Genomic DNA, 21362 nt, shown 5'->3' with positions numbered 1-21362 from the left:
TGGTGAAATCGGTTTTAAGCACTTACCAGTTATACTGGTCTGCTGCTTTCAATGTGCCTTCTGGAATCTTGGAAAGCATTGAGAAGATTTTCCGAGACTTCATCTGGGGGGACAGAAGAGAAGAAAAAATTTCACACAATAGCATGGAGCGACATTTGCAAGCCTAAAAGAGAGGGAGGCCTTGGTCTAAGAAGGCTGGCAGAGGTAAAGAAGAGCACGCAAATTAAGAACCTTTCGCACCTCATTAGCACAAAGAATTCTCTTTGGACGGCCTGGTTCCACGCAAAATATGTAAAGAACAAAAACATTTGGACCATCCCGGTTCCAGCAAAGCCATCGTGGGGAGTGAGAAGCATCCTCAAATCCAGAGATATAGCAAAACAGCATGTTTGTTATCTTGTGGGGGACGAAAGCAGCAACGAATTATGGAATCAGTCGTGGCACCCGAAGGGGTGCTGACTACACTCATTTCTAAAAGAAGTACCTACTCCTCCCTTGCTATAATGAAAATGAGGGACAATGTCACAAGCCAAGGAGTATGTAACCCTGTTTTGTTTAAGGAGTCCCTGAAGGAAGAAAAAATAATTCTGGGTCAAATTCTGAGGAGTGGAAGCAAAGAGAACCTGCCAATATGGAAACCGGAACCAAGCGGAAAATTTACAGTCAAATCAGCTTGGGAAGAAATCAGAAAGCATCATGGGAAGCCTGAATGGTGCAAAACAATTTGGTGCAAAGGGTTCAGCCACAGTCAAGCCATTGTTACTTTGAAGGCTATCCAGGGAAGGCTGAATACGAAAGAAAGGCTCGCTCATCTAGGCATCCGTATCGACACAACCTGTAATCTATGTGGAGCAGCTGCTGAAAGCACCGATCACTTGTTTTTCAAATGTGGGTACTCGGCCTGGATATGGAGGTCGATTCTATGGCGAATAGGATCAAGAAGAAAACCAAAAAATTCAATTCTGGAGGAAGAAAATTGGATTAGAGAATCCGTTGAAGGAAGAGGGCAGAGGGCCACGGCTCTAAAATTGGGTTTCCAATCTACCATATACTGTTGGAGAGAGAGAAACCAGCGAATCTTCGAAAATAAGTCCAGCCATAAAGCTCTGATCCTCAAGGAAATCATCAGCGACATCCGTGTTCGCATTAATGGCCTCCCTCTTCAAGATAACCCGATTGAAACAAATTTCCAGGCTGCTACACACTTTGAACATAAATTCCTCCCATCATTAGATACTGAAAGGTACTCCACATGGGAGAAACCTGAGAAAGAAGAGGTCAAATTAAACAGTGATGCATCTCTAGAGGAGGAAGGAGCCAGCATTGGCGAATTACTTTGAAATGACAGAGGAATGGTCATGATGGTATACTCAGAAATCGTGGAATGCGATGAAAGCACTGATATCAACATGCTCGAGCTTCGAAAGCGTTGATATCAACATGCTCGAGCTTCAAGCTATTCTTCATGGCCTCAAAGCGGCAGTGGCTATAGGAAGTAAGCGAATTTGGATTGAAGTGGACTCTTTGCCGACGGTTCAAATCATAGAGAGAAAGGCCTGTACGCCATGGAAGGTAACCCAAATTGTACATCAGATCAGATCCTGTCTGCTTTGATTTTCGGTATGGAGAATCTCGCATATATGGCGAGAAGGAAATGCGCCTGCAGACTCTCTCTCAAAGAGGCTTTGCCCTTGCAAGGGGGCATACATTCCCCCACTGCTGCTATCTCAAAAACGTTTAGATCAGATAAACTCTGATAGAGATGGTCAAAAATATGTTAGGCTTAAGGACTAAGCTTGGGTGGAACCTGCTTGTATTGTGTTTTCTTTTTTGTTGGCCGATGTTGGCTCCTTCTCCAATTGTATTCTTTTTTCCTTCTGTTTAATGAATTCTAAACGGGGTCCGCCTAACCCCAGCTTGCCCATAAAAAAAAGGTTTTGATATTAGCACCCTTTGCTTCTATTTTTTCCGAAAGTGTCTTCCCTTTCCTTTTTTTAAGCCCATTGTTTTCTTGAAAGCCCATCTCATCTTACAACCCCAAATTTGATATTTGCACCCCATCCCAAATTCGATAACACTCCTCATATTTGATATGTGCACATTTTTTTCTTGCCTTTTTCAAAGTTTCGTCTTGTTGTTGTCGTCAATACATTAGTTGTTTGTTGTTCCTCATCTCATTTCTCCTTTCTTCCAAATCTTTAATTTTCAAATCTCCATTTCTTGTTTCAGTTGAGGTACCTCTTCGAGGTCCGTGCTTGAAATTGATCTTGGTCGCTCTACTCAATTGAGGGGCCTCGATTCCTTGAGGTTCGTGCCTGAGAGGGTAGTTTCAAATTCCATGGGGATCGGTATTCGACCCATGATGTCTTGCCCATCAAGCCTTTGGTTCATTGTGACCAATTTCCAAAAGGATCGGTATTCAAAACCGGCCTAAACACTCTCCCATTCCGGCTTGAGTCCAATTTCGTTCTTTGAGGCTCTGTGTGGCTCATCTTTCATGCGACACGTTCTTCAACAACAGGCAGCAATTCTATGTTCAACAATATCAACAACAGGCGGACATCAATCATAGCAGTGTGCATCAAAAAAATTTACATTTCTTTTTGGGGATATCTATTGTAATCAAACATATATTGATTTTTAATCCATATACGTTTGAGGAGGCATATTAGAGAATAAAATCAGATTCAGATCAAATCTCCTCATATTTGATCTGATTGGGCTATATTGAGTAGTTGTGTTAGATTAGGAAAGTGAATTAGATTAGGTTTATCTCTTTCCCTTCTTATCATGATCTCTTTCTATATTTATCCCTATGGGTGTTTTATATAAACACACATTAGGGCTCTTTGTAAAGCAGCTAAGAAATCCAAGAATAATAGAAATTTCTCTAAATTTAACATGGTATCAGAGCCAAAGGTCTCGAGTTCAAACCTCCCGGAGAGCAAAAATCCACATGCGATGGTCGGCCCAAAGTGGGACCACATGTGAGTTTGCCAAGTGGGCCACACATGCGAGGGAGTGTTAAAGTATAAAAGATAAACAACGCCTTTCTCCAACAGCTTAAGCTTTTGGAGAAGTTGGTAAGTTAACAACCTTCACTCGAAGTGGGTCCAGAAGCCTGATCTTCCCACTAAGAAGATCAATCATGTTACGAACTGATTCAGGTTCGTAACCGATAAATGTTATGGTGTATATGCTTTAGTTACAAAGTAGTTATCAGATAGTTATTTACGTCAAGGTTGTGGATGTTAGTTTTTATTATGTGTCATGGTAGTGGGAAAATGAGTTGATGATTTGGCATTCTTTTCATGCTAGTATTTTAAGTTTTTATATTTCAATGAAAATGTAGAGAATTTGCAACCAAAGCAGAAGCTTATTTTCAGGAGAGTTATGGTTCCTCTCGAATTGAACCATTAGGAGGTCCGGTTGTCTCGAATCAACCTATCTACCCCCTCTCTTTTTTTTGTCTTTTCCTTTGTTTATTTGTGTTATGGCCTTATGGCCAATTAAGCACGTAACAGTCAGAATATCCAACCAGCACAAAATGACAATTAAACAGGATGATTTAGAAAAAGCAATTTCAAGTTAGAAAACATTAATTGTTTTTATAATTGCACTAATTCATATTGAATTTTATTGTTTAAACGGATGTAAAAGGTTATTATAGTTCCCAAAAAGCTCTTGGAAGCCAATTAAAGAAGAGAAGACAAGTTGAGTTTGTGCAATTATTAAAACATGGTAGTGCCAGTATCAGTATCCTTGAGAAAAAGCAATTCCAGTTCAGAAAACTAAAATTAAACATCAGACAACCAACCTATCTGTGCTGGTTCAAGCATAGTTTCCTTCTCCATCTCAACAGGGGGATCCAATTCCATGCCACAGACACCATCCCCTAACTCAATTACACTAACATTTCCATCCAAAATCCAAGCATTGTCCTCCTTAGTACAAACCATTTCCGCCGCAAATTCCAAAAAAGAAGGACCCAATTCTCCCACTACTTCCTCCAAAAAAACCCAAACACATTCCAAAGCATCCTTTAGCGTGTCCTTCATCAAAAAATTATCACGAACATTCTCATTCCCAATCGCCTTTATTATCTCATCCCTCGATTCCGAACCCAAACCAAAACCCTCCATCTCAGAAACCCTAATTTTCCAAATTCTCTCAACAGATTTAACACAATTCTCCCGAAAAAACTTGGCTGCGCATTCCACTGCCACCGCACAGTATGCAGCCTTCATCGATTCTGAAACCCTAATTCTGATTCCACGGTTGATCCATTCGATTGATTCCAAGGAATCGAGAATTTTCTCTGTGATTGAACATTTCAAAAGTGATGTACAGATTCTTCTCAAGAGTATTGTTTTCTTTAGACGGAGATCTTGTCTGCAAGTGGGGAGAATTGAGATGAGTCTGTTGAGTACCCCAGTCTTCGATTGGTTGGCGAAGGAGGAATTCGAGAATCCATGAGCCTTTGTGGATGTCCATTAGGGTTTGTAGAGATGACACCCTAACATGGAGTATTGAGGATTTTTAGGGTTTTGACGTTGGAACAGAGAGGGGGGGTTTAAGAAGCGCGAAGAGGGGTGAAAATCTCCTGCCTGTTTGTTTCGATGGAGCCTCAAATTGCACGTGTGAGAAAAGGCACAAGGCAAGTGATCCAAACCGTTCATCTTATGGCGTATTGGAAGATCATCCCTGGTCCCGTACCAAGAAAAACATTTTTAAATTTTTTAATGGGAAATTTTTTCTTTCAATGATTTAGAAGGAAATTAGATGATTATGGTTAATTTAGAGGGATATTAAGGTCCCTCTAACTGAAAATTGAATAGGGTTGGTTTATTTTATCTTTTTTACACGTGTACAAAAGTAGGAAATTTTAGAAATATTTTTCCTTTCCAAACTTCTTCCAAAAAATTCTTGCAATCCAGTGAGGACCTTGTTTTGATTGCAGGAATCAAGGTTGGAATTGGCACCCCATTCCTATTCTACCCGGCATTTGATTTAAAAACCTGAACAAAAAAGCAAGGGGCAAAAATGACATTAAGGGGGAATTAAATGGGGGAATGCTTTGAATCTGTTTCCTGTCCCAAGAGATTATATTCTCAATCCGGCCCAATTGGATTGAAATTTGTATTTAAATTTTTTATTCTATTTTTTCATTTCATTTTCGGGTGAATTTGGATAGGAATCAAAATATGATGCTAATTTTGATTCCTCATTCAAGTCATCCAAACACTCCCTAAGGACGTGTTCGACAAGGCAATAAAAAAATCTTGTGAATCTCATTCCGTCCACAGAGTTGATTTCCTTCTTTTCTCTTTTTTTTTTTCTGCCGACAAAATAATGAAATTTTTTAGAGCTAGTCAGAACCACTTCGAAGATTCTCATTAATCTATTTCCACCTGATTTTTCGGGAGAGAATGGGAAGTGTTACCGAACACGGCCGAGGAACCCCTCATGGTAAAATTATCCAAGCGCAAATGACTCTTACAAGGGGATTCCCTCTCTTCTTTACATCTTATGTGACGAAGCGTTATCTTCTCAATTATCTAAGCTAGCAGAGTTGGAGAAGGTAAAACCAGTTTAATTCTCAAGAGGTAGCCCAAAAATCTCACTTCTCAGGTTCGCATACGACAATGGCAAGTCTCCTTAAAAACATGTGTGGAATTGAAATAAATTCTCAATTGAATATAATCTCCAGGTCAATCAAGATGACTGATGAGGGTGGGATTCGATCATCCAAGATCGCAACATGTGGCACAAGATCGAGAAATATCCGAAGGTGGCAAGAAAATATGTACTCCACCAGTTCATAAGAAAAAAAACCAATCTCAATATTGTCACCACCTGAGGGACTCCACCATATCCTAACAAACAAAAGCTCTGTCGTATCCCAGAAATCTTGCTATAAATGTACATGGATGTTAGAGTCAGTGCCTGAAAAGCCAGTACATTGTCATTTAAGTATTTATAAAGGTTTCATTCCATGACATATATTGGCTATTATCTAATTGAATATGTGTGATGTGCGTATTATTTGACACATATTAATCCCTAGGTAGCAATGTAGGACTACCATGCTCAAGGATTCATAGATCCTAAGGAGCAAGGAGACATGGTATCCCAGTTCCTTGTAGACCTTAAAAGTTCATGGTTATGGTCGAGACTATTCTTCCGTTAGGGAGAGTGCCCCAAGACATTGTCAGTGACATAGACTTAACATTTTTAGTCACTGTTCGTGAACTTTAGTTACACATATATAATACATGTTTTGAGAGGGAAAGACATTGAACTCTCCCATCTCTTTCCTCCCCATCTCTTTCCTCCCCATCTCTTCTCTCTTCTCTCTTCTCTTTCTTTCACTCACAGATGTTAGGATATCACTAATAATATTTTTGTTGGATATATTTTTTGAATGATGCATCTTTGTTGGATATTGTTCTTGAAATCGTGAATAATGTTGAGATCTTACATTCTAGGAGATTGGTTTTTATGATGGGGATTCTAATTGAACATAGAAAATTAAGAACAGCCAGTTTTATAAAATCGACTGAGCTGTAGCCCGAAGAGGGTTTCCTCGTGATGAAAATAATGAAAAGTAAACCTCTTAGTGCTTCAAATGTATTACTAAACTACTGATAAAAAAAATGTATTACTAAACTGCTATCATGGGAACTGTTAAGTTCTTACGTGATGATGAGGTAGAGAAAAAAAGAAGAAATGGAGAATGGCGTGAGAGAGAGTTAGAGTTTTCTTCCACACAATTTCATATTTATATGATGCATATATTACAAAGACAAAAATATCCTTTAATAGAAACCATATATTCTTTTTTTGTATCATCTAGTCAACTGATGAATCAGTATCAATGCAAAGAAAAGGCACATGAACTGATTATGGCGATGAAATTAGAACTAAATCTCCGAAGAAATGGTTGTTTAATTCTTTGTGAGAAATAAAGAGAGAGACGACCGTTCAACTTGCAACAAAAGAGATGAAGGAAAGAGGAAAGAGGTTTGTTAGTTTAGGATCATTTACAATGAAAATAAGGGTGCATTCTTTAACATTTCTTGGGAATGAATTCTTGCATCTTTCGTTCCCTGGGAATAAAAATCGGAAAGAATGTCGTTCTGTAACTACTTTAATATCCAATTAAAAAAAAATCGTCCTTATTTTTTGGCATTATTTTTGGGAGCGATTTTTTCTCGCTTCAACGGATGTGGAGTGATTCCTCGGCACATTCATTCTCTCCTCTCACAACTCTCTTCACGTTTCTGCGCCCATCATCGCCCAGACCAAATCTTTAGCTATTCCTCTCAATCTTCTCCCGTCTCAACAAATATCATTGTTCATAGGGCTTCATCTAAGAAAACCAGTGGTAGTGACTAACGGAGAGGAGCCATGAGAGCGCTTAGAACGATTCCGTGACCAATCCAAAATTTATGTTCTTCATCTAAAACATTTTTTCTCTGCTGTGAATCTTTTCTTTAACATGTTTTTTGTTTATTACCTCAAGATGATGACCATCCGACCTAGGTCTCTTTGTTCCCTGTATTTTTTTTTTACATTTTTTTTTTCTTCAAGAAGACAACCAGACCGTCTTCCATCTTCTCCCCACTGTATTAGTTGCACACCAAATGTTTGAGAATGTTACTGTTGTGTTTTTTACATTGTATTGGTTGATGTTTTTCTCTGAAAGTGTAACACTTGTAAATTGTTAATTTTTCCAGTGGTCTAACATTGCTAGATATCAAAGCAAATTCTAGATTTGTTCCTCTGTGTTATTCGTAGCCTGGTTGGAACTTGAACTGTTTGTTGGTTTATGACTTGAATTCATAATATAATGTTCCAATTTGTGTGTTTTTCCACTTGGTTTTGTTTTTTGGTTTCTTTGATCTTTTTGGTTTTCTTGTTCCTTGATGCTCTCTGCTGACCATTGCTTTGATTTATAATCTCTTTCCTGGGAAGTTAAGAAAAATCCAGAATTGTTTTATTATTTTAGTAAATTTTTTGGAGTTCTCTGTTGTGAAAAATCTGTCATAGGCATTTCGGTCACAAAATGGTGGCATGACCTGATCTGCAAATTTCTTTCAATTGTTTTCCAATTATGAGAATGTAATTTTATTCTAAAAATATTGAAAAAAAAATTCTCTGAAATGAGTTCAGAAACGTGATTCTGATTCAAGAAGCACTCCAAAGAATAAGGATTGATTCTGGCTTCCAGAATGAGAGTAAGGAGAATCGTTAAAGAACACACCCTAAGTAAACAACGAGAAAAGAAAATTAAGTTTAAGAACATGGAAAATCTATTCTTTCTCTAACAAAAACCAATGATCTGTTTAAATTTCAGTATGATTATTAATTTAAGATGGTTTCTCTCCAAAGTAAACACAAATAGGTGTCATTATGTAAAAAATGATAGTTGAGGAGTTTTTCTAAGAAAAGATCTAAGTACATGTGAGAACCTAGGATTTTAATTGTCGTTTAGCATGCATTATTAATTACATATTTTCATACTTTTAGTTATATTACCATAACTATATTGTGTCACTTTTAATTAAAGTATAAATTATACTAATGAATTATAACTTTATGATGAAGTGACCTCCTTGTATAGCATACCGTATATCTATAAGATATAAAATATTATTGTGTATAAATTTTGTAACACTACATTGGATAGAGGATGATTAAGATTAAAAATGTTAGAACATCCTAGGACTCTTAATTAGACTCCATTTGGAATTATGTTAGACTTGGCTTTGATGGAGGTCCACAAGGCTAAAGACCCAACCTATTAACCTAGGATTAGAGGATGATTTAACCTTTAAATATAGTTAGGGATGTATTATTAAAGAGTTGTAAATTTTATTTGAAGAAAGGATAGAATAGACTTTTCATTTGAGGTGGCAAATTTGTAAAATTGTACGGAAAATGGAGGGCAAAAGTCTACTTAGAGGTTTTCTTGCCATATGTCCACATAACATGAAGCTAATCCTTTAATAGATAGGTGTCTTTGCCAAGATAGTCCCATCACACATTAGTGAAGTCAATCCCCAACACCTCACCATTATTAGTACTAATAATTAACAAGTTTATTACAACTAACTACTTCTAAAGCTAATGAAAATTGTAGAAATAATGAGAAGAGACTAGAAGGGAGTAGAACATGATAGAAACACAAAGAAATTTCGTTCTAGAGCTTAGCTAAAGAGAAAACAAGAGACTAAAGGAAAAGAAAGAAAAGGAAGTGAGGAGAGAGAGAGAGAGAGAGAGAGAGAGAGAGAGAGAGAGAGAGAGAGAGGAGAGGAGAAGAGAAGAGAAAGGGAGAGGAATTTTCTTGAAATAAGCTAGGTTCCTAACTTCCTCTTAGCTTGGAGTGTATTTTTTATTTAAAGTGAAAACGTGCTATGATTTTGTTCTTAAAGTCCTATGGTTTTCCTTACTAGAAATCTAGTTTACAAAGATTCCTATTTTTACCCGTTTTTATTAAATACTGGAAAAATAGTTTTCATTTGAATTTTACTTTGAAAATTTTAACAGAGATTCATATGTGATATTTAGAAATGTGGTAAAAATTTCAGAGTATTTGGATCACAGGATTTGTCTGTAGAATTTTTGTTGTAATCATCAGAATTCATTGAAATCTAATGCATGTAGTACTTCTATTATAGTTAATTCTATGGTTATCAAATTGAAATCATGTCTCTACAAGATTTTAGTACATGAAAATATCTTTGAAAGGTACAAATTTTATAAATTTTGGACACCATTTACTATAGTTTTGACTCAACTCAAGTTTAAGGACAGAATCTTAAATCTGGTCCGTATTGATTGAATTTCTGTTATTTTTGTGCAATTTGAATCCCAATTTTTTATGTGTTGATTAAAAATATGTAATCTACATGTTAAAATTTGAGTGCATTTGGACGTCTATATTTTTCTGAAAATTTTCTAATGTAGCGAATGGTCAGAAAATCCCTGTGTTGAGCTTGAATTTGACCTTTGTATAGTTTGCCCTTATTGCTACTTATGTAGTTATTATTTGAGAATGATGTCTTCATATATTTTAATGTACACTCAATTATCTTTCATATGGACCTGGTTTCATAATTTTTGAATGTCATTTGCTATATATTTGTTTAGGATCAAACTTAGTGATAAAAATCTTTTTTGTTATTCTCTCCTGAAATTGGAATGTATCAAATTAAAGTGACTTGGGTTGAAATGTTGAAATTTTGTTGTATAAATATTGATGTGTTTATTGGTGTGTTAGTTATAATCTTGATTGCATGGAGTGTTGGCTGGCGGGTGCGTAGGAGCATATCAATATTGAAGTGTTTATTGGAGTGTTGGCTGGCGGGTGAGTAGGAGGATAGAAATATTGAAGTGCTTATTCTGAAGTGTTACAGGTTTATGTATGGAAAAAGGGGCTTTGCCTAATTGCTTGGAGTGTTGGCTAGCGGGTGTGTAGGAGGATAAAATATTGAAGTATTGTCAGGATAAATATGCAAGTGTTTAAACCCTTGAATTGTACTCGAAGTGTATTGTCTTATGACTCAAAAGTGAATCAATGACTATGATTGCTAAAGGAATTGCTTAACATGCTTCCACTCCTTGTCATTAATATCATATCGTACTTACCGACTAGTATCTTATCATTGAACTTTTGGATTGCTATATCATAGAATTCATACTTTTGATCGTGTAATATTGATTTTTCACTCAACCTCAAAGGTGTACTTCACTTTTTGAGTAAGTTGAGCATCTATTAAGCTGTGACGCCCATCCCATGTCTTATGACTATTTTACAGGTCAGTGATACCGAGGACCATCGAACGTGAGAGCTGGTTTTGGGAATTACAAGGACGCGTCAGGTTGTTTGTGTTTTCTTAGGATTTGTAGTTTTTTGTAAAATCCTATGTTGAAGGACTATTGCATAAAGTAAAAGAATGAAACTTTTGTGGGATGTAAAAGCTTGACTTGTATAATTCTTACTTGGACATGTTTTTGTATAAAAATGTGAAAAGTTTTAAGTTAGCTCCTTTTTGCTATCGTAAAGTGTATTTGATCTTTTAATTATCAAATTTTGTTAATGTACTTGTAATGACATTGGGGATGTCACAGTATAGGTGCCAATATGCAAAAATCCCAATTACAAATGTTCGCAGATAGCCCATAAAGGATGATAATAGAATAAACCTACCGCTCCTTGTCTGAATCTAGCTTGTGGTTCTAATGTCACCAATGAATGGGAAAAGGTCATGGACAAATTCATTTATTTTCAAGAAATTTAACAACTGATATATGGAACACATAGAGAGGCATTGGTAACATTGCAATGTATTCAAGTTAAATTCTAAGTTCCACCTCCCAAGCACAAGTTTGAGATTTGAAGGATATGATACACTGTTGAACAACATGTTTTCACTTTTCACAAACTACAGGTAATTCCAGCTGCAATAAGATTTCTAGAAGAACCAAAATAATATTAATGTCTTATTATCAGGTAAGGAAAAATCAACAATCCATATATTTAACTCATATTTGTCTATTGAGAGAGTAAAACAAAAGGTGGTGGTAGCTGCATTTGTTATTCTAGTGGCAAATTCACATTAAAACCTATTTAAATGCTTTGATTAAAGAAGAGATCTTCATAAGGGAAAAAATGGAAGTAATATCAATGTGAAACTCATAGATGAACACAATATCCATATGCTTATTTTATCATTCAAAATAAAATAAAACTCATATGCCTGTTTCTCTAAACTTTTTAGTGAAACAAAAATCTTGGCCAAGAGGATGTCTTAATGATTTTTTTATTGATGCATAAGAAATGAAGCACTTCTTCCCTATCTTCAACTTACACAATTAGCAACCTATCAAGAAAAAAAAACTTACACAATTAGCAAACGACATTAAATATTTCCACTATTATAACCTTTTCCTTATAGGAACTAGAACCAAAGAGGCTTAATGGTTCTGCTAGATTGAGGAAAATTTTTATGCTAAATCTAGAGCTTTGCCAAAGAAGCTGTTCACTCTAAGAAGTCTTTACAAATACAAGGGTTTTATGAAAATGGTGCTAGTTCTTCCATACTATTATGTTATGGGAGGATATGGTAGTAAAGTTTTTGAATACTTGTTGAATTAAGGCATGAAGTGGTTCCTAGACATAAAATATCAAGAGGAAGACTTACCATAAAGTTTTCGATACCGGGCTGCAAGAATTACCCATGAATATATTCAAGAAGTTGGTTAGTTAAGACATGAGGCTCCTAGCCTGAAAATATAGTGAAGACTAAGCCAGTACAGTCACCAATCACAAACATGATAGCACTTCAATGAGGTATATTAATCTATAACAATGGGATGTAGAGACTTAGTACATTAATCTATAACAATGGGATGTAGAGACTTAGTACATTACATAAATAAATAATCAAGTAACACTCAAATGCAAATTAAACAATCGAAGATTCAGCAAGTTCAAGAAATACAAAACATTTATATGACAAGATGTATGATAGTGATATACAAATGTAAAGCTCAACAGTCCCAAGGAATTGTTTAAACTTCCATACAAATTATGAAGAAAGGTGTGGTAGGAAACATGGATCCAGAAGCGACCCTTACTGATGAAACATTATGTTGTCATGTTGATGTCAGTAATAACTCCCAACCTCATCAAACAACTAAAACTTTCCATTCCTCATCATTCCTATCTACTTTGATGTATGCTAAATTTTCAAAACATTTTAAAACCAATTTTGATTATTTTTAAAAAATGGTCAAATTAGTAAGTTTATGAACTGGCAATCATGAGCTTTCCAGTTTGAAAGATTCCAAAAAGAAACTTTGGAGATAATAAATGCAATTGGGTTGAGTAGGGCTTCATGTTGATCTCCTTTTGAGTTAGGGGGATTTATAGTAGTTTCTAAACCAGTTCTTAAAGCCCTAAAGTTGCTAATAGTGTACGAACTACTTGCACAAAATCTCTATTCTTTCGAAATTGGGATTTTTACTTAATTGGGAAGTACTGTATGTATGATGAGATTCATAACTTGCAATAGGAGAAACAATCGTTGTTTGTTTTTCGGAAGTAGGAAGTCTAAGTTTAATCGTTTCAAGAGTTTAGAAATTGCTTTTCTCTTTTGAGTGTTTTAGGCCAAAACAACTCTTAGTTACTAAACTTTAGAAATTTAGAGTACAAAGGAAATGTGTTTTGGGTTTATTTAGAAAGCACTATTCGTCTAGGATTAGACAATTATAGCTTACACTTTAGAAGAAGCTTCTTGTGCCAAGATTTCACATATTTCACCAGTAGGGTTGAATGGAACAGTTCTTGATTACCTATTTTATTGAACATGTTTTCTTGCAGCTAAAAAATGCAGTTGATGATTCTGGAAAATTTTATTTTAAATTCCTGCATGAATTTCTATGATTTTGGGAATCAAATAAAGCAAACTTTCAAGTATCTACACAAGGGCTGAGATCAGTGAACAAATGTGGAAAGTGGGACGATCAGTCCCTTCCAATGTAGCTTGATTTTTATCTGTTGTCATGGAAGATAAATTCTGTTTTTGAATATGAAGTGATTATGTTATAATCTTCCTTCCAAAAGGAAAATTAGATAATTAGAACCCAAGGTTCTGATTCCAACAATACAAAAATAACAAACTGCCACAATGATATCCCTGTTGGGTAAGCTAGAAAGTCATATCTGTGAACAAAAATTTTGGGAATTTAAAGGTTAACGAAGGAAAACTTCTCTTATTAAAATTGTGTGGTCTCTGCTTCAAGAAACATTTTCTAGGCTGAATATGGAAGAACCATGATAAAAAGAAAAAAGAAAAATTCCCTCAGCTTCTGCAAGATGATCAGTTTGGTTATTATCGGATGGGGTGGCAAATAGTTTAGGCTCAAGCAAAATTCAAAACAACTTGGCACATGATTTCACAAGCATATTAGTCATTGGACTGAATTCCCAAGATAGAACCATATTATGGATCCCAATATGAAATGCAGCGATTCCAACCAAGAGGCTTGAAAACATATTCAATATGTTGAAACTATCTAAAATGAGTTAGAGTTTATATGAAACTACACAACATGTTGATCCTAACATAATATAATTTCTTAAATAGGCTTCTAGCTGTAAATGCTTTTAGAGAATAGATAAAAGGTTAACTTCTTGTTGTCTCTCATGTCGTATTGATTCTGATTCGGATTCTGTAAATTTTTTCTTGCATGATGTTGAAAAGGCTTTTCCTAATTTTATCACATTTAGTCCAAAGTAGCAAGAATTTTGAATAATCTCAATGAATGGATAAAGGTATTCAAAAGGGATGGAGAAGTGGAAACATACGTAAAACGTAGGAATCATTCATTATTTGGTAGAGCTAAACTAAAGAGTATATGAGACTTTGTAATAAAATAGAGAAATTTGAGTTCAGTAAAAAATTGCAACTAAGAAAGAATCAAAGAAGCATTTTAAGTCAAAATGTGTGCATGTTAAGTTCTTATTTAGAAAGAAAAGAAGTCAATATCTGTGTGTGCCTGTGTTTTTAACTCTTGATTAATTAGCCAAAAAAGGCAATGTTTGTGTGAGAATGAGAGAAGTCATTTTAAGTCAACATGTGTGTGCGCTTTTAATTCTTACTTATTTAGAAAGAAAAGAAGTCAATATGCATGTGTGCACCTCTGTTTTTACTATTGCTTATTTAGTAAAAAAGGGCAATGTGTGTGTGAGAAAGGGAGAGAGCCAGAGAGGTGCATGCAAGATGGAAAATTACCAATGCTAAGTTCTAGCAGAAGTTTGTGTAATAAATGCAGCAGAGAAACCTCTCATAGCATTTCATCTTATTATGACTTATGAGTATAGAGAATGTAACCAGTTGCAAACGAAATCATCAGTCAAATACCATTTAAAGCAAACCAACACTAAGAAAGGAGGAAGAATTGAGGAGTTGAATGTCTGAAATTTCAGCTACATGATCAAATATATGAAATATACCAAGAAATGATGACAAGGAACAGCCAGTGATTAATAAGGTCAATAAAAATCATGGTGGCTGGTTTAATTTTGTTAAAGTTAATTGTGCATAGACCTTACTTTCATACATTGATCAAATTCTCAAGTAAATTATACAAAGATTTTTCTTCTTTTTCAGGATAAGCTAGAAATTATTGAAAAAGGATAACAACAAAAATAAAACAAACACTCTACCAACGGAAAAAGCTCGTAATGGTAAAAAATAAAAAAAGAAATCTCATAAGAAGTAACCATAGAATCCAAAACGGAGCATAAATTCAACGAAGTATACAAGGTAAATTCGTCCAAATTAGGGTTCCTTTTTTCCTCAAATGAGTAATAATCAATGGTAGATTAGGCAAGATTAAGATAATTTTTTTTTTAGATTTAATGAGAAAATCTGGAATTTTTGGTTGGAGAAGAAATTGGTGCAATTTTCGCTTGGTCTCATATTTTACATTTTTCATGGACAAGTATCCTTTCTTTATGCACCTGAAATTCAATTAAAATTAATTATTTCCTTTGTTTTGTAAGAACAAGAAAGTGAAAAAATGAGGAAGTGAAAGTAGATACAGAGACTGTGTAAGTTTACTTTTCTTTAAATATAAATAATGGAGTGAAAACCATTCATAAATTTATTAAAGGCCAAGAGGAGAGATAGAAATGTACCTTCAGCGGAGTAGCCTTTAAATCAGCTTGTGATTTATCCATATTTGGGTGCTGTGTGAGATGTTAAGAGGTAACGTTCCTTAGCATCCCCTTGGGAAGGGATTTGAGATTATGACATGAGCGGATAGCGAGTTTTATAACCATGGTAGGAAGCAGTTCTCCTGGTAAGGACACAAGTTGCAGACAGTCATGAATTTTCAAATATTGGATGGAGGTGAGGCTGTTGGGCAAGATCTCGATATTATCAACTACAAGGTGTGTAAGCTTGTTGAGCATCCCCTCTGCCAATGACTTTATTTGAGGACACTTTTTAATTTCCAATCGGTGAAGTTTTGCGATGCCTCATCAAGGGATTTGAGATTATCGCAACTGAAGATATCGAGAGATGTAAGCGTAGCAGGTAGCCTCTCCAATGACTCCAGTTGTGGACGCTCAGCAATATGCAATTGATTGAAGGATGTGAGGTTGAGCAAATCATTGGACAGGGACATGAGATTACCACAACTGATGGTCTTGGGAGATAAGTGTCGTGGTTTGTAAAGCAATATAAAAAATGTGTGCAATCTCTTCGATTCATGAAAGGTCTCAAAAATTTGTGAGAAGTCATCGTGGGGCCACATCACTAAGGATGCAACATTTGCACGGGTATTGCAAGAGTTAATGTCCTCCATTCTAACATATTCATTGCCAGAAATGGATTGTGCAAGGTCATGAATCAAGTCATGCATCTTGTAACATGATCCGTACTTTTCATCATAATATTGAAAGGACCTCCACGTCAATTCATCAAAATACTCGGACCCTAAATCTTACAATCACTTCCTTCCTTCAGGTTGGATAAATCCTTCTGCAATCCATAGCTGGATTAGAGTGTCCTTCTCAAACTTATAATCCTTTGGATATAAAGAACAGTACACAAAGCATTGTTTCAGATATGCAGGTAAGTTATCATATCTAACTTTTAGAATTGGAATAATATTCTTTTCCATCTCTGATATTTCCCACATGTCACTTTTAAGTATATTCTTCCCCCTGTTCTCATTAGTGTTTGTGCGTAAGAGACCTCCCAGAGCTTCCATTGGCAAAGGCAAGCCTTTGCACTTTTTTGCAATGTCTTTACCAATTGCTATTAAGGTTGGAGGTACATCTGAGCTTCCCACTGTGAATGCTCATTGTGTAAATAAGGACCAGCTATCATCCTCCGCTAAGCCATCCAAATTATAGACATGCATTGTGCCTATGATACCTGAAACTTCCGGACAAATCCGTAGGGAAAAGTACCAAAATCTGTAGGCAATGGTTTTTCCCTACGGATTTTAGCTTGCACAACTTCCGTAGGCTAGGTGAGGGTAGGGAAAGCCTTTTCCCTGCGGAAGTTAATAAATACTGTAGGTAAATTGTACTTTTCCATACGGCTTTTTCCGTAGGCATAGATCATATTTCCCTACGGAATTTCAAAAACATTCGTAGGGAAAATTGTGTTTTTCCCCACAAAATTTCCAAAAAAAAATCCGTAGGGACAGCCTTGTCTCTACGGAATTTCAAAATAATCAGTAGGGAAATGTTCTTTTCCCTACAGAATTTCAAAAAAAAAAAAAAAAGCCGTAGGGAAATGTGCTTTTCCCTACTGAATTTCAACAATAAATCCGTAGGGATAGCCTTTCCTATTTTTTTAATCCATTAAATATCAATTCTTTGTGACCTAGTGGATCTGTGCATTCACACACATTATATATAACATCAAAATTTCCACAGTTATAACATCCATTTTCCCCCAAAATATACAAATATATAAAAACTTAACTATTTTAATTGAATATTTTTAAAATTACAAAAATTCATTAATAACAAAAGTCTCGATATTGTTCCGTCAACTGAACTTGACAAAATACAGCATTGTTAAACATTCATCATCTAATGATTTATATAACACCATCTTCATCATCTCCTCATCATCTCCTCGATCCTCATCATCAATTACTCCAGAACTCCATGTGATTTTCAGTTGAATGTTGAACTCTTTGAGATGGATGGCTCTGCAGGCACTGAACCTCTTTAGGAGCAACGGTATGTGACATATCCTACCAAACAAAAAGTTAAAAAGAAGAAGTTCTTAGCCGATTCTCCGCAAAAATTATATATACAAGAATACACAGCATACATTACGCTTTCAGAATGAATGATCTTCAAAATGAATGATACGGAAACAACTACAACATATAGTAGAAAAAATGCATGCGTTGCACATTTATACGACCACAAGAAACACAAGTAATATTAAAAACATCAATGGCCATATTTACAAAAGAGACACATTGCGTAGATTATATATTTTGTTTTATGTAATGCAAGAGTCAAGAAATAGGCTCATTCAATTCATCTCCCTTATATATCACATCAAAATATACATTGAAACTAAGCTATGTCCAAGTATCCCATATTGATGATGATACATTGACTTGCCAGCTAAGAAGGGAAGCTATGTGCTGGTCCGCTAAGTCCAATAATCGCATCAGTCATTGCAGAAGAGACTAAAACTTGACCTTGCTGACCATATGCACACCTATAAATGAATATTGCAAACTAATACATGAAATAACTTTCATTTAATGATCCATGGAGGGGCTATTACCTGAATATTCCATCGCATAGTCGCCTTGACAAGAGACAACATCCATGATTCTGATCTCTTTGAAATTTGAGGCTCAAAGAATCCCTCGCGGTCACTATTTTCCCTTTGTTCTGCCTTTAAAGAGGATGTGGTCCCTACATAAATTGTCTCCATTAGAGTATGAGTGATGTTTATTTTTTTTTTTCTGAAACCAATTATCGCAAGAAGACCATGTCTACATTTTACCTGTCAACTCAGACAAGCGAGAGACGAAGTAAACAATACTTGTACAAGCCTAACAAAACAAGCAAGACAGACCATGCATATCCAGAGTGTACACAGGGACCTATAAAAGAGGATAAGGCTGATAAATTGGTTCAAATGTGGCCATCATTCTTCTCACTATCAAAGATTATCATGCTTGCAACAAAGCAATCGTGGAATTAAATCTTAGAGAGTGTGATATCACCTATTAAGTGCTAGTTCATCATTGACACAATTCGACACCATGGTGTCCAGATGGACAAAAAAAATAATGTTTACGAGTTTGACCACTTGAACTTTAATTAAATGAAGAAATTGGAATTTGATAAGAATCTTGAACTGCCAATTGGAGAGTACCTTGGCACAGCTAGTGCATGGAGCGTCATGCTATATCCACGTTAAATCACTCCCATGACCCATGTCGATATGATAAGGCCTCGGGGGATTCCCAACAACAATGGAGACACAATACAGTCTGTATAGCGTCTAAGACAATAACAATTCAGTTAGAAATAGGAAATGACAGCAAGCATGTTACATAGCTTTCAAAAAGTGTAATTGCAAGCACAAAATCATCTAGAGTGCAGTAGAATAACTACATATAACTAAATAATATTAGAAGACACTATATCATAAACTATAAATGGAGGAATGTGAAGTACCAGAGTGAATAGATTCAGTTATAGAAACAGATGTCTGTCAGATGAGCTCTTAGCTTAAACAATATATCCGAGCATTATAATAGTAACATAATTCATATCACCTTCTAGTATGAGGATTACTCAAGAAATAAATACGTATTGAAACAAGGAAACCTTTTATTTTTTTCTCAAAAGGCTGACATTTCGGTGCCACTTTTACTAACCACAAACCTAAACCTCATGAACTTGACATATTCTGGTAGAAAGAACTATGAGGGTCAAGAAAAATGAAAGAGAAGAATAATTGTGAAAACATTATTCGGCTCACACGGATCATTCATATGCCACAAACCAGCGGGCGACATGGCATTGCGAATGTTCTAAACAACATTAAGAGGCATTGTGAACTATATCAAACAGAGATGCAGAATTGATGTCCTTAACAATGTAAAAAATACCAGTTAACTGAAAATTAATAAGAGCTATATGCTACGGCTGTATAGTTCTCATTATTGGCTAATAGCATGAAGAATGTCAAATAAACCATGATAAAACCTGATGCAGTTCCAAAGGCTTTCACGTTTTACCTGTTGAGAAAGAATACGGAGGGCCTGAACCCTCTTGAAACCATCTGCCAGACTCTTGCTAGGAAATAGGTCTTCCAAAGAACAAAATCATTGAAAACCTGCAAAAGGACACATACATATAATAAGATAAAAAGATTTAAGTTGTAAATAAAACCTCATCAGTGACCAAAAGGATAAGTGGATCAAAATTAAATACCTCGTCTGAAACGGAAAATTAATTTCAGAAAACTCAAATTTCAAAATCAAGTTTGAAGTTATTACGAGCAAAATATCTAAAAGATGGATAAAGTTTTTAGACTCATAAAGTTCCCAGGGAAGTCATGCATTAAAAATGCTAATCATCTCCCTAACAATCTAACAAATGAGGGGCTAACCTCAAGTTGAAGTTCATCATTACTAGGGAAAACAGAATTATAAGGGTATCACCTGTATGTTTTATGACAGTCTACTTAGATGGTTAGGATCATCCATGTATGGTCTGTATTGCTAGCTAGAATCTGAATCAACCGAATGTAGCACTCATTATGTTACGTTGGTCGTGCCTTACCTTGTATACTTGATCCCATGTGCCCATCAAGTTCCAAATTGGAGTATTAGTTGGACCTACCATATGTCCACATAGTCCAGCAAGAGGGACCCACCATGGCCAGATAGGTGCTTAAAAGATCAAAAGCCTTAGGGTGGGGTTAGAGTTAGGGTTAGGAGAGGGAGGAGAAGGGGAAGAGGAGGGGGGTTGCTATGGGGGTCCCCAGGGGATCAAAACCCTAGGGCTCTGATACCATGTTGAGGAAAGAATGAGAAGAAGAGTCTGTGACTTAAGGAAAACTCCCCCTCACTTATATATGTATACAAAGAGAGAAATATATATATATATATATATATATATATATATATATATATATATATGACCAATATGCCCTTAGGCATTTACATACCCTAACAGTTCAAAGACACTTTGAAATCGCAAAACCATTTGAATTGATCTTCCATACAATCTAGTAAATGTAAAGAACTATTGATTTTTGGATTGCATTGGCTTCAAGGTCTTCTTAGCTTGGTTTGTCTTCAATGAACACTTAGCTTTGAATGGGTCATGTGATTTCCTCCACTTGATGGATTCTTTCACTTTGGGTTGCATGAGGAGGCACCTTCTTTGGTTCATCTCCAAGCTTTTGACTTTGCCTCTTGTGCAAGTTGTGGTTTCCAAATGTACCTGTCCAATACACAATATCATGCATATCCATTAGTCCCTAATTAATCGATTTTGGTGTGTTGATCATCAAAACATACATAAGGTTGAACCCTTGGGCTAACAATCTCTCCCTTTTTTATGATGACAAACCTAAATTGATTATGAGGTAGGACCTCCCCCTTAAGGGTTGATAAAAACAATTAATGCTCCCCCTTAATCAATATAATTAATGCTTATTGAAAAGATATAAAAAAGATATAGCATGATAAGCATGTAATCATGAATATGAGAAATATAAACAATGTAAGCACAAGTATATGAGATAAGAGAAATATAAACATTCAAATTCAAGTTC

General features: G+C 35.6%; 1 protein-coding gene and 1 long non-coding RNA gene across 2 annotated transcripts; both read right to left on the bottom strand.

Moving 5' to 3' along the window:
• Nucleotides 1-16527: 16527 nt before the first annotated feature.
• LOC143850441 (putative disease resistance protein RGA1) lies at nt 16528-17143 on the bottom strand. Its single transcript, XM_077359693.1, has 2 exons — nt 16966-17143; nt 16528-16871 (listed from the first exon to the last, which is right to left on the bottom strand). The coding sequence occupies exons 1-2, from the start codon at nt 17141-17143 to the stop codon at nt 16528-16530; spliced, it is 522 nt and encodes a 173-aa protein (XP_077215808.1).
• Nucleotides 17144-17458: 315 nt separating this feature from the next.
• LOC143852023 (uncharacterized) lies at nt 17459-20016 on the bottom strand. Its single transcript, XR_013236611.1, has 3 exons — nt 19816-20016; nt 18945-19073; nt 17459-17793 (listed from the first exon to the last, which is right to left on the bottom strand). It is a non-coding gene; the product is annotated as an uncharacterized LOC143852023 (long non-coding RNA).
• Between the last annotated feature and the right edge of the window lie 1346 nt (nt 20017-21362).

The sequence above is a fragment of the Tasmannia lanceolata genome, unplaced genomic scaffold (assembly GCF_043159265.1).
Source record: "Tasmannia lanceolata isolate RefF3 unplaced genomic scaffold, GAP_Taslan_0.1 ptg000018l, whole genome shotgun sequence".
Taxonomy (NCBI): domain Eukaryota; kingdom Viridiplantae; phylum Streptophyta; class Magnoliopsida; order Canellales; family Winteraceae; genus Tasmannia; species Tasmannia lanceolata.
This window is presented reverse-complemented; position numbering and strand designations above follow the sequence as displayed.

Coding starts and splice junctions, on each gene's coding strand:
- LOC143850441 (XM_077359693.1), bottom strand. CDS start 17,143: ATGCCTACGGAAAAAGCCGTATGGAAAAGTACAATTTACCTACAGTAT. Junction 16,872..16,965: donor CCCTACGGATTTGTCCGGAA/GTTTCAGGTATC, acceptor GAGCATTCACAG/TGGGAAGCTCAGATGTACCT.